At 47.3% G+C, this 14,232-nt stretch overlaps 1 protein-coding gene across 1 annotated transcript in view; it reads right to left on the reverse strand.

Moving 5' to 3' along the window:
- Positions 1-14,232, reverse strand: part of CMTR1 (cap methyltransferase 1) — a 56,847-nt gene that overhangs the window by 3,221 nt on the left and 39,394 nt on the right. Inside the window, exons 11-21 of the mRNA XM_059701808.1 lie at positions 13,779-13,875; positions 13,327-13,459; positions 12,472-12,651; positions 7,217-7,273; positions 6,423-6,480; positions 5,871-5,939; positions 4,807-4,938; positions 3,539-3,661; positions 2,815-2,906; positions 1,949-2,017; positions 533-580 (exon numbers count right to left, since the gene is read on the reverse strand). Coding sequence (XP_059557791.1) covers positions 533-580; positions 1,949-2,017; positions 2,815-2,906; positions 3,539-3,661; positions 4,807-4,938; positions 5,871-5,939; positions 6,423-6,480; positions 7,217-7,273; positions 12,472-12,651; positions 13,327-13,459; positions 13,779-13,875 — 1,058 coding nt within the window. The remainder of the gene's footprint in view (positions 1-532; positions 581-1,948; positions 2,018-2,814; positions 2,907-3,538; positions 3,662-4,806; positions 4,939-5,870; positions 5,940-6,422; positions 6,481-7,216; positions 7,274-12,471; positions 12,652-13,326; positions 13,460-13,778; positions 13,876-14,232) is intronic.

Genomic DNA, 14,232 nt, shown 5'->3' on the forward strand with positions numbered 1-14,232 from the left:
TAACATCACTGAGGCCAGTACAGAGTTAACGCGAGAGCACTGAGAGCTGAGGTTAGAGCAGGTGCACATCCAGGATGTGACCCACAGGTCTGAGCTATCCTTCCCACCTCCCCCCGCCACCCCCTCCCCACCTTCCGCAACTAAAAATCCAAGGAAGCAGTTATGCCTCCCTCCCCTCCAGGCTCAATCTCTCTGTCAGCACCAGGAGCTGGGATTTATGGTGTTTCAAGCAGCTTGCTGCTCTGCCCTCACAGGGACAATCGTAACTATTACAGCAGCAATGAGCCCGTATTTCTGCCTGACACACACCCACCTGCTCCCCTCCTGACAGGGTGCTGAATCAGCTCTCAGCCGGGCTCCTGGCTGCAGTGCAGCCACGCTGCCCGGAGGCAAGGCAGGCAGGGGTAAAGGCAGGCTGCCAGGGCCAACTCACCACCCACCCCGATCTCCACAAAAGACAGCAAATCCTGGCCACTGCCATGCGCCCACCTCAACTCCCCAAATCCTCAGCTACCCTGCTGGAGTCACTCACCGGACAAAAATCTTCTCCATTTCCTCCAGCCTGTACACCTCCTTCACCCTGAGGGTAGAGGGATGGAGAGAGGACAAAGGTTTCCTAGGGGGTCATTCTTGTCCAGCAGCAGCTGATAGGCAGGAGGCTGTGCCTGTCCTTGCCCTCTGCCTCAGGCCCTGCACCACCAACCCTTCAAAAACATGCCCCCCACCCCCACCCCCAGCGTGGCACACTGCTATCCTACACAGACAAACACTAGCTTTCAGAGCTGTGCAGCATCCTCTCGGGCCCACCCCAGGGCAACTGGGGAGTGCAACTATGGTTATGGAAGGCGGGAGAGAGTGGAAGGGGCTGGCAGGCCAAGAGGTCTCTGCCAGCATCCACCCCAGTTCGTCATTACCATTACAGAGGCTAGACACGAAGGTGCCGGCGCTAGCCCACATCTGACCACATGGGATTTAGGCCTTCCTGTAGCAGTTACTCCCCAATAGTCCTCACAGGCCCGTTACACAGGGGGCAGGGGGACTCCTACCCAGGGTGCACGACTCCTGTTTGATGCCCAGCTCTCCACCTCTGGGGACCCTTGAACGCACCCTGGGAACTGCCACTGGGGAGGGTCCCCAGAGACCCAGCAGCCAGGCCGCAAGCAGCAGAGGCAGGGTCCCTGGGAGCTGCCCCTCAGGACCAGGCAGATAGGCCAGTGCGAGCACAGGAAGAAACTGCTTTTAGATTTTCCGAGGACATCTATAAAGTGGATTCTCAGTACTGGATTTAATTTTAAGTGAATTCATATTAAAAATAATGATTTTGATAAAGTATAAACAGACATCTCAGTCTCTAGTCAGATCAAGTCCCAGAGGAAACAACTTCAGACCCTGGCCCAGCAATGGAAAGCCGGTCTCCATCGTCTGCTCCCTCAGGACCCTGGGACTCCCACACGGCCTAACAAGGCAGCACACCCTGGCCTTGTTCCCAAGCAGTAAGGGTCCCACTCCTTCAAACCATCCTTCTCTTTTTCACGTTCAAAACTCCCATTCTTTCTGGGCCCTTTTCTCACTGGAAAAAAATGAAAAGGCCAGGTGATATGCTAATGCTGCCCGTGTGAATGAATGCGTGACTCTCAGAGGCGTGAGCTCGCAGAAGCACATAAATGAGGACAGAGCATCGTCGTAAATGAGGACATCTCTGCCCTCGGCAGGAATCTTGTGGAGGTTCACTCACTGTGACCGGCAGGATGGGGAGTTACTCTCGGGTGAAGGAGCCACCTATCTAGCACCCCCAAACAAAGCACTCATCAAGGGCAGTCTGATCGCTAACACCAACCTCGTCTGGTCCCAACACTGGGCCCTCCCATCCCCTTCAGGACAGGGAAGGAGGCAATGGCCAGAAAGAAGCAGTAAGGAAAGGGTTTGGGGAGGAGGGAGATACGCTTACCTGATGGGATTCATGTCAGGCCGACTAGGCTTGGAAACAGCTTTCACAAACTTCTCAGCAAGCTGAATTCTACAATCCAAACACTCACTCAGATCCAAGCCCGGTGCCTCCAGCTGGACCCCACCCCAGGGCATTTTCACGGCTCCAGGCTCCAATGGACAACACTCCTGAATCTGCAGCGAACTGCTCCAAGAGGCAGCTCTCATGTCCCCTGGGAACTCACCCTGCCCCTGTCCACTGACGTCTGTCTGCACGCCCTCTCCCTCTCTCTGGATTCTGATGTCTAATCTCGCTACATCTTGGTTGGTTCCCTGAAGTGTGCCTTCAGCTGCGCCCAGGCACTGCCTCCAGAACTTCTGTGTCACCTATACTGGACATGTCCGTTCTATCACCCCAACCACAGGTGCCAGATGAACCAACTCAGGGTGGCACCAGCATCCTGGTGCGAGACGCCGCTGCTTTTTGTCCCTCCTTTCAACAAAAGTGCTTCTGGAGTGGCGGGCTGCAGATGGACTGACTTCAGCGGGACCACCACACATAGGACACGTTCTTAGAGAAGATCCCTCTCCCCATAAGGTTACCCTCTTATTCAACCTGAACACACATCTCTCCTGTGATCTGAACAGCTGTAGCAAAACAGGAGTGTGCGTATCTACGAGCAGCAAGGCCCAAGCCCTAGCCAACTCTGAAGCGCCAGCACCAACTCTCACCCTGCCCTTGAACCAGCCCATGGGTGGAGGAAGGGAACTCTAAGGGTGCCCTTAAGCAGGGAAGGCCTGGTGAAGGGCCAAGGCCCGGAGATTGCTGCCACAGAGGACCCCTGGCCCACCCCTCCCTCCTCCCCTCCCCCAGGGCCCAGGTCAGACCGCTGGTTAAAGTGCTGCTCCCGCACGTCACTGCCATTCAGCACGAGGACATCGAGGATGTGGATGGCACTGATCTTCCGCTGGGCCTTCCCCTAGAAGGACAAGGACACTGCCCACCGTGCCAGGCATCGGCCAAGGGGCCCACTCCGCCCACCACTGTACCTACAGCCGGGGAAGGGTAGGGCTCTAAACACAGGGTATTTCTTTTGCCTCCCTCCCAGCTGATTCTCAGCCCGGACTGGTGAGGCTCCTGAGCACACAGAGAGCTGAGGCTCTGGGTGATGACGCCCATGCATCTCAAACCCGTGAGGCTGCCACCATGGTGCTCCAGCCAAGGGCCTGGCTTCCCTCCCCTGTCAACTGTTCCCACGGACTGTTCTGAAAGTCACCCATCTGCTGTAACATCCAAAGCTCGTGGGAAAGTTGCTTCTTTCCGAAGGGTTCCCTGGTTAAAAACTAAATCAGCAGCTAAAAAATACCCAGCAGGCCCACCGGGCCTCGATGCAGAGATGACCAAGGTTTCCTCCTTCGCACACAGAGACTGTGGTCCTTCCTACCTGAACATACCATGCCAACTGCTTCAGGGGAAGGAGTAATCAGCAGGCCTTCCCCGGCCCTGGGTGGAACAGTCAAGCACAACATACACTATAACCCCGCTAACTTGGGAGAAAGGCCAGGCTCAGCTGTGCCAGGGCCAGGACACAGGAGCAGAACCACCTCTGACCTCCCCTTTCAGCTCATGGACAATCTCCACAGAGAGCAGGGTGTCCCGGGGCAGCTCTGTCTTCAGGTCCAGCTTGACCCAGCGGTCTGACTGGCGGCCGTCCCACGTGTAGATCTGTGACTTCTACGGGTAGAGAGAAAGGGCTGGGTCAGGCAACCACGGAGATTGAAGGATGAGAGGATCGGTTCTAAAAGGGCTTTTAGTTGGTGGCTACAGCTGATGTCAGAAGAAAATGTCTAGATCAGTGGGTTGTACTTCAGTGATAAGACATTGTGTCGTCCTCCACAGCCTCAGTACTGGTGTAGGGAACAGACCCAGGGCACCATTCAAAAGGCCTAAGTCCATGATTAGTGACCCTCAAGAAAGATCTGGCTTAGTGTATATGTCTGAGGTGGGTTTGGTAAAGGGTCCAGACAGCAGAGGGGAGAAAAGAAAGTAACAGAAAAAAAGGTAAAGTGTGAGAGGACATAGAGAAAGTAAGTGAGGAAGGAGAGAGAAAATTATATAGAAAGATAAGTCGGAGTGGAAAGAAAGCAAGGATGACTTGACCCATCAAGTAACATACAGAACTGCCAAAGATTTCCCTCAGCTCACCATAGATTTCCCTGCTCACACCTGAGGGAAATCCAAGGCCCCAGGTAAGTCCAGGTAGTGTCTTTGCAAAAAGAGATGACATGGGGTGGTGGTGGTGTTGCAAAGAAACAACTACATAGCCCTGGCCAGTTTGGCTCAATGGATAAAGCATCGGCCCGTGGACTGAAGGGTCCTGGGTTCGATTCCGGTCAAGGGCACATACTCTGGTTGTAGGCTCGATGCCCAGCCCTGGTCAGGGTTTGTAGAAGGCAAACAATTGATGTGTCTCTCTCATGGATGTTTCTGTCTTTCCTCCTCCCTCCCACTCTCTCTAAAAATCAATGGAAAAATATCCTCAGGTGAAGATAAACACAAAAAAAGTAAGAATTACATAGGCTCAAGCCAGATGGGCCTGCTGACCATCCTACTAGCTCAGGAAGCTTCATATGACAAGGCAAGAGGCAGTGTTCCCATTAGCAATGCAGAGATGAGTAAGCAAATACATACATAAATGAAAGAATGAATGAAAACAGCTAACTCAGGAAAAAAGGAAGTGAAGTTTCATGAACTAGCTTCCCTGGGTTAAAGCCCAAGTTCCTTGGTACCAAGAGAACATGCACTGAGTGGCGGGCAGCTGTCCAGATTCCCAGAGGCAAGTCCCTGCCCTCGCTGGGCAGGAAGCCCGCTGCACTTACCCCCAGGCCCAGGAGGAACTTCTGCTCACTGCCAGACACCATGCAGCGGTAGTCGAGCACTGGGCGGATCTTCTCCAAGGTTTTGGAGGTGAGCAGCGTGGGCTTATAGCTGAAGATGTCGATCTCAGTGCCCTGCAGCCCCGGGTCAGAGAAAACACGGCTGGGTTGGGGGAAGGGACAGGCGCTCAGTACGGATGTGGGTGCCTGTACAGGAGTGGGGCAGGCTGGGAAGGTGAGGGGCAGGAAGCACATGCTCCCTGAAACATCCCTTCCACCCCAGCTCTCCCTAACCAAGCACTAACTGCGATTCCATCTGCCTGGAGTGTTCCTTTAGGACCGGTTAGGGGAGGCTGGGGAAGGAAACCACACCAAGTCTCCAAGTACAGATGGGTTTACCTGAGCTATAAGGAAACGTCACCAGAATATAAAAGTCACCCTTTCAATAAAGCTGAAGGCAAGGACTTGCCAGCATTCAATTTGAGAGCAAATAAGTGATCTCTCTGGCCCATTCAGAAAAACGGACACATGCTATTCTTTTGAGGCCATCTTCAACCTCATTCTCGAAACCAGCGCAATGGCCCATGACCTGGGCCAGATTCAAATGAAACCCAGGGAAGAGCTGGAAGGCGGGTGGTAGAAAAAAAGGCAGAATTCCAAGGACCAGATCATCAGAAACAGGACAGGGAGCCTAGAGTTAGGCCAGACCCATTACAGAGCTCTCCTGGCAGCCCCTCCGCCCTCTGCCCAGCTCCCCTGCCCCAGTTCAACCCATAATTCATTTCTCCTCTGCAGGCAAATCTCACGGGACCCTATATTTGCCAGCACCATCGCCTGGTCGGCAGGAATGCTGAGCACAACATATCTCAGGACAAGAATCTTCAGGGAGCCTGATGGGTTTTCGGGGACTCAACACACTACACCCCAGGTTCCCACTCATCCCAGCCCCCCGGAGCCAGTGGTGCCTGCACAGCCCTCTGGAAGCCAGGCATCTGGGGTCTCAGTGAGACCTCCCACATCTGGAGTCAGGCCTCTCTGACTTTATTTTCATCAGACACCAAACTTACCTGGATCAGCTCAAAGAACTTAGACTTCGGGTCCGAGGAGGAAGGAGCCACACGAGCCTGGTCCGGGATCTGAAAACAGGCAGCAGAGAGCTTTGGTTTTCAAATGGACTTTTGACCAAGCCTGTGTTAGTCGACGTGAGTGAGGGTGTAGGTCAGACTGGGGAAGAGCAGACGGCATGTAGCACAGGAGGCTAGAAAGAAGGGGCGGAGGTGGGTAATGCAGTCACCGCTCCCTTTCAGGCCCAGTGGTCGCACACCCCACGTGCCACTTCCCTTTCTCTGGGGCTATGGCCACGGTTGCTACACAGAGCCACCAGCGGCAAAATGAGGCCTGTTCACACACCACCTTTGTCCTTTATGACCCAGCTGTAGGGCCCAACTGGCAGTGACAGGCCCAAGGAGGTAACACCCAGCAATGCTGAGACTGCCAGCTCTGGAATGCTGTGAGGGTAGGCAGACATTTTCATGGGGCGATTGGGAATCAAACCTATTCTTCTTTATAGCTTCCCTGCCCTGGAGCACCCCCCTGGGGACTGGGGTCAAGATGCTCACCCCCCAAAGACGGAGGCACTGTTTCCGGATCTCTGCCTGCCGAGGCTCACTCAGGGTCCTGGGAAAATGAAGCCAGCAAGTGATTGGAACTGCGTGAGGTACAGGTGTGCCTCCTGTGCGCCCCTCAGAAGCCCAGAGAGGAGCCCATGAACGGACGTGCACACGCACGGAGGCCACGCTGCCGTCAGCCCAGATGCCTGTCACACTCACGTGGCTCTGCCTCTTGCAGATGGGAGCTCAGATGTGCAAAATGGACGACCTCCCCTTAGCACCACGAAGGGAAAGGAGGAGGCCACCCTCCTGACCTCTGGCTGCCAGGGTCCCTCACACCCTTCCTCCAGTGACCAGCGCCACACTCTGGCTCCTCCTCTGCTCACACAGGCCAGTGAGCCCATCCCAGTGGACATGACTAGGCCTCAGAAAGCCGAATCAGCGTATGCTTGCCCCTGCCAGAGGTCTTCCCTAACCAGCCCACCTTTCCTCTCTGACCACTCTTTATTCTGGGTCTCCTGAGTTATGTATTCTACACCCTCTGATACACTGTTAATAACTTCTCCTGCATCCTTTTCCTAGGATGCTCTCACCTTCCCAAAGACATCATAAAGTCTCTGAGGACAAGTTCATGCCAGATGCTTCTCTGGCATCCTCCACAGGCCACAGTAGAGGAGGAGATAAAAGAGCACATATTTTTAAACGTTTGTTGAAATGAAATAAACAAAGAGCTCAGGGGGAGGAGCAAAACCGAGAGCTCTTCCCTTGGAGTAGATGAATCCTGTAAAGGGGGCAGGACTCACGTGTCTTGAACAAAGGCATGGATTTTGGCCAGAGCTTTGATCTGCAGACTACAGTGGCTAGAAGAAAAAAAAATCTTGATCTCAGAGGATTACCAAGAGATAGCCAAAAGACATCAGGACAGAGACGTTTAGCAGGAACATTAACCACCTATATTTGGGGGAGGGGCTAGAGAGTTAAAGAGAAACCCCTCAACCGCACGCCAAAATACAGTTACATGGGAGAAATGAGTTCAACCCTTCACACAATCAAACCCCAAGTCCTGCTAAAAGCAAGGTTTTGATCCCATCCTTACTAACGTGAAAGTGGTGAACTGATTCTAAAGCAACAACAAAGCCCAGACCCAGTTTACAGACTGACTCAACCCACCTACACTAACAGCTGCCCTTTCTACTCTAGTCTCCACTGTTCTTTTACATACACTTTCTGACATTTAAAAAAAAAGTATGAGACGTGATAAAGCCAGAAAGTCTGACCCATTGGCAAGAGGGAAAACAGTTCAATAGAACAAGGCCCAGAGATGGTTCAAATGTTGAAATTACCAGACAGGGCCTTTAAAATAACTGAAAACCATGTCAAAAAGATCTACTGAGAAAGGTATATAACATTAATAAGAAGATGGAGAATATCAGCAGAAATATAGAAACTATATTTTTAAAAAGGAAATAAGGCCTGGACAGGTCGCTCAGTTGGTTGGAGCGTTGTCCCGTACATCTAAAGGTTGCGGGTTTAATTCCAGGTCAGGGCACATTCAATCCCTCAGTTGTGGAGCATACAGGAGGCAACTAATTGATGTTTCTCTCTCTTTTTCTTTCTCTCTCTCTCTCTTTCCCCCTTCCTCTCTCTAAATCAATACACATATCCTTGAGTGAGGATATGAAGAAAAGCAAAAAAAAAAAAAATAATAATAACAGACATGAAATATATATTAGAGATAAAGAATGATTTTGATGGGCTCATCAGCAGACTGAACACTGTAGAGGAAAGAATCAGTGCGCATGAGGGAAGACAGAAACTCAAACTGAAACATAAAAAGATAGAAAAGTGAAAACTATAATAGCTCTGTGGACAATAACAAGCAGTTTAACATAAATATTAACTGAAATCTCAGAGGAGAGGAAAGAATAGGACAAAAATATTAACAAGTTAATAGCTAAGAATTTCTCCAAATTGATAAATGAAATCAATCTATAGACCCAAGGTAAAAACCCTAAGCAGAATCCATACAAAAAACACACAACACATATAATCACATCATGGTCAGCATGCTGGAAACAAAGTTCATCATGAAAGCAATCAGAAGAGAAAGGACACTGGCATACAGGCAAACAATGGTAAGAAAAATGGCTGACTTCTCATCAGAAGACAAGGAAAGCAGAGAACAGTATCTTTAAAGCGCTGGGGGGGAAACATTGCCAACTTTGAAATCTGTATCTAATGAAAATATCCTCAAAAAGTGAAAGGGAAATCAAACATCCAAAGACAAAAGCTGAAGGAATTAGTCTCCAGCAGACCCATTCTACAAAAACAGACTAAAAGGCTCCTCTCCAGCCCGGCCTGGGCCCTGGTCGGGGCGCATGCAGGAGACAACCAATCGATGTGTTTCTCTCACACTGATGTTTCTCTCTGTCTTTCTCTCTCTCTTCCACTCTCTAAAAAATAAATGGAAAAGTATCTGCGGGTGAGGATTAATAACAACAATACAAAAAAAAAAAAAAATAGACTAAAAGAACTTCTTTAGGGTGAAAAAAAACGATTCCAAATAGAAACCTGGTTCTGCAGGAAGGAATGAAGAGCACCAGAATGGGTAAATATGTTAGTAAATATCAAGGAACCTTTAAAAATAATTAGATGTACAAATATAAGAGCCGTGTTATCTTTAAATCTCTTTAAAAGATTATATACTGTTTTAAAAAATAATGGCAATGTAAAATATGGTTTTCTATAAAACCAAAGCACAAAGGAAGGAAAACTGTAAATGCATGTTTACTGTGGTATGGTTCTTACATTGTTCATGAAGCAGAATACTTTTTGAAGATAAACTATGATAAATTAAAGATGCACACTGTGATCTCTAGAGTTAACAACTAAAACATTACACACAAAAGGCATAAAAAGAAAAAATCCAAGGAGATAAAAAGAATTACTACCAAAAAAAATACTGAATTCACTCCCCCAAAAAGGAAGGAAGGAACAGAGAAACAAGTAAAAGGCAGGATAAACAGGAATCAACCAAGACAGAGGGTTTAAACCCAAACAAAGCAACGATTACAGTCCCTGAAATGTACTAAACACCCTTTAAAAGGTAGAAACCGTCACAATGGACAAAAAGGTAAGACTCAACCATATGTTATTTACAAACACAAAGACAAGCTGAAAATAAAAGAACATAAAAAGATGAACCATGGAAATACTGAGCAAAAGAAAGCTGATGTGGCTCTACTGATATCATAAAGTAGACTTCAAAACCAAGAGTATACTACAAATAAAGAAGGACATTTCATAATGACAAGAGGTTAATTTATTAAGACAGAATAATCTTAAGTGTGCATGTGCCTACTAATAACAAAGATCCCAAATATATGAAGCAAAAACTAGCAAAACTAAAGAAATAGACAAATCAGCCCTAACCGGTCTGGCTCAGTGGATAGAGCGTCAGCCTGCGGACTGAAGGGTCCCAGGTTCAATTCCGGTCAAGGGCATGTACCTTGGTTGCAGGCACATCCCCAATAGGGAGTGTGCAAGAGGCAGCCAAATCGATGTTTCTCTCTTATCGATGTTTCTAACTCTCTATTCCTCTCCCTCTCCCTTCCTCTCTGTAAAAAATCAATAAAATAGCCGAAACCGGTTTGGCTCAGTGGATAGAGCGTCAGCCTGCGGACTGAAGGGTCCCGGGTTTGATTCCAGTCAAGGGCATGTACCTGGGTTGCGGGCACATCCCCAGTGGGACATGTGCAGGAGGCGGCTGATCAATGTTTCTCTCCCATCGATGTTTCTGACTCTCTATCTCTCTCTCCCTTCCTCTCTGTAAAAAATCAATAAAATATGTATATTTAAAAAAAAATTTTTTTAAAAATCAATAAAATATATATTTTTTTAAAAAAGAAATAGACAAATCATAATTGAACAATCATAACTGAAGACTTTAACAGCCCTCTTTAAGCTAGTGACAGAATAAGAAGTGAAATATCAGTTTAAGATGTAGATTTGAAAATCACTATGAACCAACTTGACCAAATTAACATTCAAAAAACACTATACTCAACAACAGCAGATGGAATATTCACTAAGACAGATAATATGATAGGCCATAAAAAAAGCCTCAATAAATTTCAAAGGATGAAAACCATATTGAGTATATTCTGAGTATAATGGGACAAAATCTAATAGGTAACTTGGAAATCCCAAAATATCTATAGATATTAAATTTCACGTATCTCATAATCCATATATCAAATAACAAGGGAAATTTTAAAAATATTTTGAACTGTACAATGATGAAAAAAGATAACATACCAAAATGTGGGAGCTAAGCAGTCCTTAAAAGAAATTTTAATATGGTTACATTTAAATGCTATACATAAGTGATTAATTAAATAGAATAAATAAAAGAAAATTATTAATTCCTTTATTCTTCTTACTTTTTGGGCTTAATTTGCTCTTCTTTTTCTAGCTACTTTGATTTTAGACTCTTTTTCTTTTAATATATTTATGTATTAATAATAGTATAAAGAGAAATTTATTTCACTTAAATATACATATATAAACCACTTAAGAACGTCAAAAGAATACAGATTTAGAGACTGATATCCTTTATAAACATAGACACAAAAATCATTAATAAAAAAATTAGTAAATCAAATGTAGCATTATCTGACCAACTCGAGTTTATGCAAAAATGCAAGAATTGGCGCGGCTAGCGTGGCTCAGTGGTTGAGCATCAACCTATGAAGCAGGAAGTCATGGTTCGATTCCCGGTCAGGCCATTTGCTCGGGTTGCGGGCTCGATCCCCAGTGTGGGGCGTGCAGGAGGCAGCCGATCAATGATTCTCTCTCATCATTGATGCTTCCATCTCTCTCCCCCTCTCCTTTCCTCTCTGAAATTAGTAAGAATGTATTTTTAAAATAAAATAAAATAAATGCAAGATTTGTTTGCCATCTGAAAATCGCCAATGTAATTCACTGTAAATGAAAGAAAAAATAATTTCTATAGATACATAAAAAATATCTGACAAACATCTATTCATGATAAAAACTTCAACAGACAAAGAATAGAAGAAAACTTGGACAATCTGATCAAAGGCAACTACAAAAAACCTAAGCTAACATCATACTTAATGGTTAAACATTTTACACTTAAAATCAAGAACAAGGGTAGGATATCTGTTCTCATCACTTCATCATCATACTGGATGAGCCAGTAAGTGCAATGAGGCAAGAAAAGAACAGAATTACCATTAAGATCCAGCAATTCCACTTTTGGTATTTCTCCAAAAGAATTGAAACCAGGATACTGAAAAGGTATCAGCACCCCATGTTCACCATAGCACTATTCACAACAGCCAAGATGTGGAAACAATCTAAATGTCCATTAACAGGTAAATGGATAAAATTACCCTATTTGCCCTCCCCCCAAGAAACTACTACTGACTCATTGCTGCTATATAACTCTCCAAGCTACTTCAAAAAACTTTTTTCTAATGCTTGCCACCTAGAAAACTGAGCCAACTGTCACAACTTTACATTATTACCACTAATGAGATGGAGGAAAATAAGTAAACAAGGTTAAAAACAAAAAACACCAGCATTCAGATCACCCATCTGGGGAACTCATGAACTGGCAAAAACTTTGGTACCAGAACCTCCAAAGCCTGTTGTAACTTAGGTTCCAGCCTCCTCCTGCCTCCAACAAGGCAGTAACCATGATGGCCTTTTACAAACAGAAGCAATTAAAGGGAAATTACTGCTGCCTCAGGGACACAGAGCTGCTCTCTGTTAGATTTCACTACCATACCATCAGGCTCCCATGGGCATGGCTATGGCAGCCAGGCTCCCACCAGCCACCCTTTTGACAGGGCACGGGAGCAGGATGAGGGTCCCCAAGGTATTCTTAAGTCCTAGGGAGCCTAGAACAAGCAGACCAATCCCAGTTACCCATTTTTCAGGGTTGACAAAATGATACCAAGAGCCAATCATTTTAGTCCTTCATTCTCTGATCTTCCTGGTGGTACCAGCAAAAAACACCTGTTTTGCTTACCTTTCATTGGACCGTATCATGTAGTCGGTAAATTCATGGTCTCCCTTGATCACCTCCAAGGGAACCACAAGGTTGACATCGGAATCGGTGTTCCGCAGCTGGTTGAGTTTAATATTGACTGAGAAGAGGTACTCGCGCACGTCATCTATGCCCACCTTCAGGCCCTTGCACACCACATACCTGGCAGGAGAAACCCTGTCACTCCACTGAGCAAGCGCCTCCCTGCCAATCTTCCTCCTCTCCAAGCCCCTTGCTGAGTCATGAAGCTCAACAGCCTTAAGTCTATTGCACAAAGAACAGCACAGACTCTGTGCTGCAAAAGTTCACCTCAAGTTCTTCCTTTTTCTGTTGGGCTGTATTTCCTACTCTTTATGACAGTGGTTCCCAACTGCCCTCTGCCAGGCTGGAGGGGTTGAACTTAACAGACTCATCAATTAGACTCTCTAATTGATTTTTAACAAGCCACCAACAATTCAGATTGGCCACATCTCTCATATTGTGCATGGGCACTGTGTCCCACCTGGGATGCCAACAGTGCTCCTGGCTGGTGACCCCCCTGCCCTGACCCAACCCATGTCTCTCCAGGTTTCCTTCTACTGACCACCTCCTCCCTCCTGGGCAAGCCAAGGATCCCCCACATAAGGCTGGTGAACAGGCTGTGGAGAAGGAGGCAGAGGCTGACTGGCATATCACAGGGCCGGTAAGATCCAAATCCTGACCGCCCTTGACTCTAATCACTTCTTTAAAGCCAAGGCTTTTAATGTAGCTTGAGTGGCCATGCCAGAGAGATGTACCAGGTCTTGTGTTCTGACATTTAGCCAACTAGTCTGATGAAAATGGAGAGGAAAACCTCACCTCTCTGAGTTGGCAGGACGGCTGGTAATCGGCTTAAAGAGACATACTCGTTCAAAGCAGCAGTACAGCAGGTAGATAAGCCCCACGCTGAATGGTGTGAACAGGTCGAAGGTTTTACAGATGAAGTGACCTCCTGGATTACAGAGAAAACACCAAGAGCAGTCAGTGGTTCTAGTCCAGGAGGTGGGTGAGGTAATCTCAGGGAGTAAATATGACCAAGTCAGGGACTTGGAAACTGGGTCCATTAAAAGTCAGAGGCAACTTAAGAGGGAGACTGAGCTTTAGAGGGGACTTGGAGGATTCTAGAGCACTTTCTTCCCTAAATTCCTCATTCAGCTACCTGTCACCTGACATAGAACTTTTTTTAACTTCCAAGCCAACTCTTATGCATGCTCTTCTCCAGCAGGGCCTCTACTGGGTGCCGGGGTGGGGAGACAGCAGAGGAGTGTCACCTGTCCGGACAACAGAAAGCGCCATGAGGAACTGGCAGAGCAGCAGCTGCTTGCTGAGGATCTCCTGCAGGTTCTCCTGGCCCTCCACGGAGAAGCCCTGAAATGGAGCACAAGGATCGGGGTGGGAACCAGAGTGATGAAGACTGAAAGGCATCCCTACCTCATCTTCATTTCTTCAAGTGTTTTCATTGCTCTCCACCACCTGACTGAGAGAGACACAGCTCGGCATTTGAATTACTTTGGCCCGGTCACATGGCTCATTACAAATAGGACCCAGGCCTGACGACTGGACCAGTGCCATTTCCAGAGGGTGGAACCAACTCTACTTTTCCAAGAAGATGGTCCAAAAAATTATAAAACTCGTTTAAGAATCCAAGGGAAGAGTAAGACAGAACAAAGGCAAAACACTGGCTAGTCACAGGCCAACTGCAGGACAGGAAACAGAAAGCTCGGT

The sequence above is a fragment of the Myotis daubentonii genome, chromosome 6 (assembly GCF_963259705.1).
Source record: "Myotis daubentonii chromosome 6, mMyoDau2.1, whole genome shotgun sequence".
NCBI classification, from domain to species: Eukaryota; Metazoa; Chordata; class Mammalia; order Chiroptera; family Vespertilionidae; genus Myotis; species Myotis daubentonii.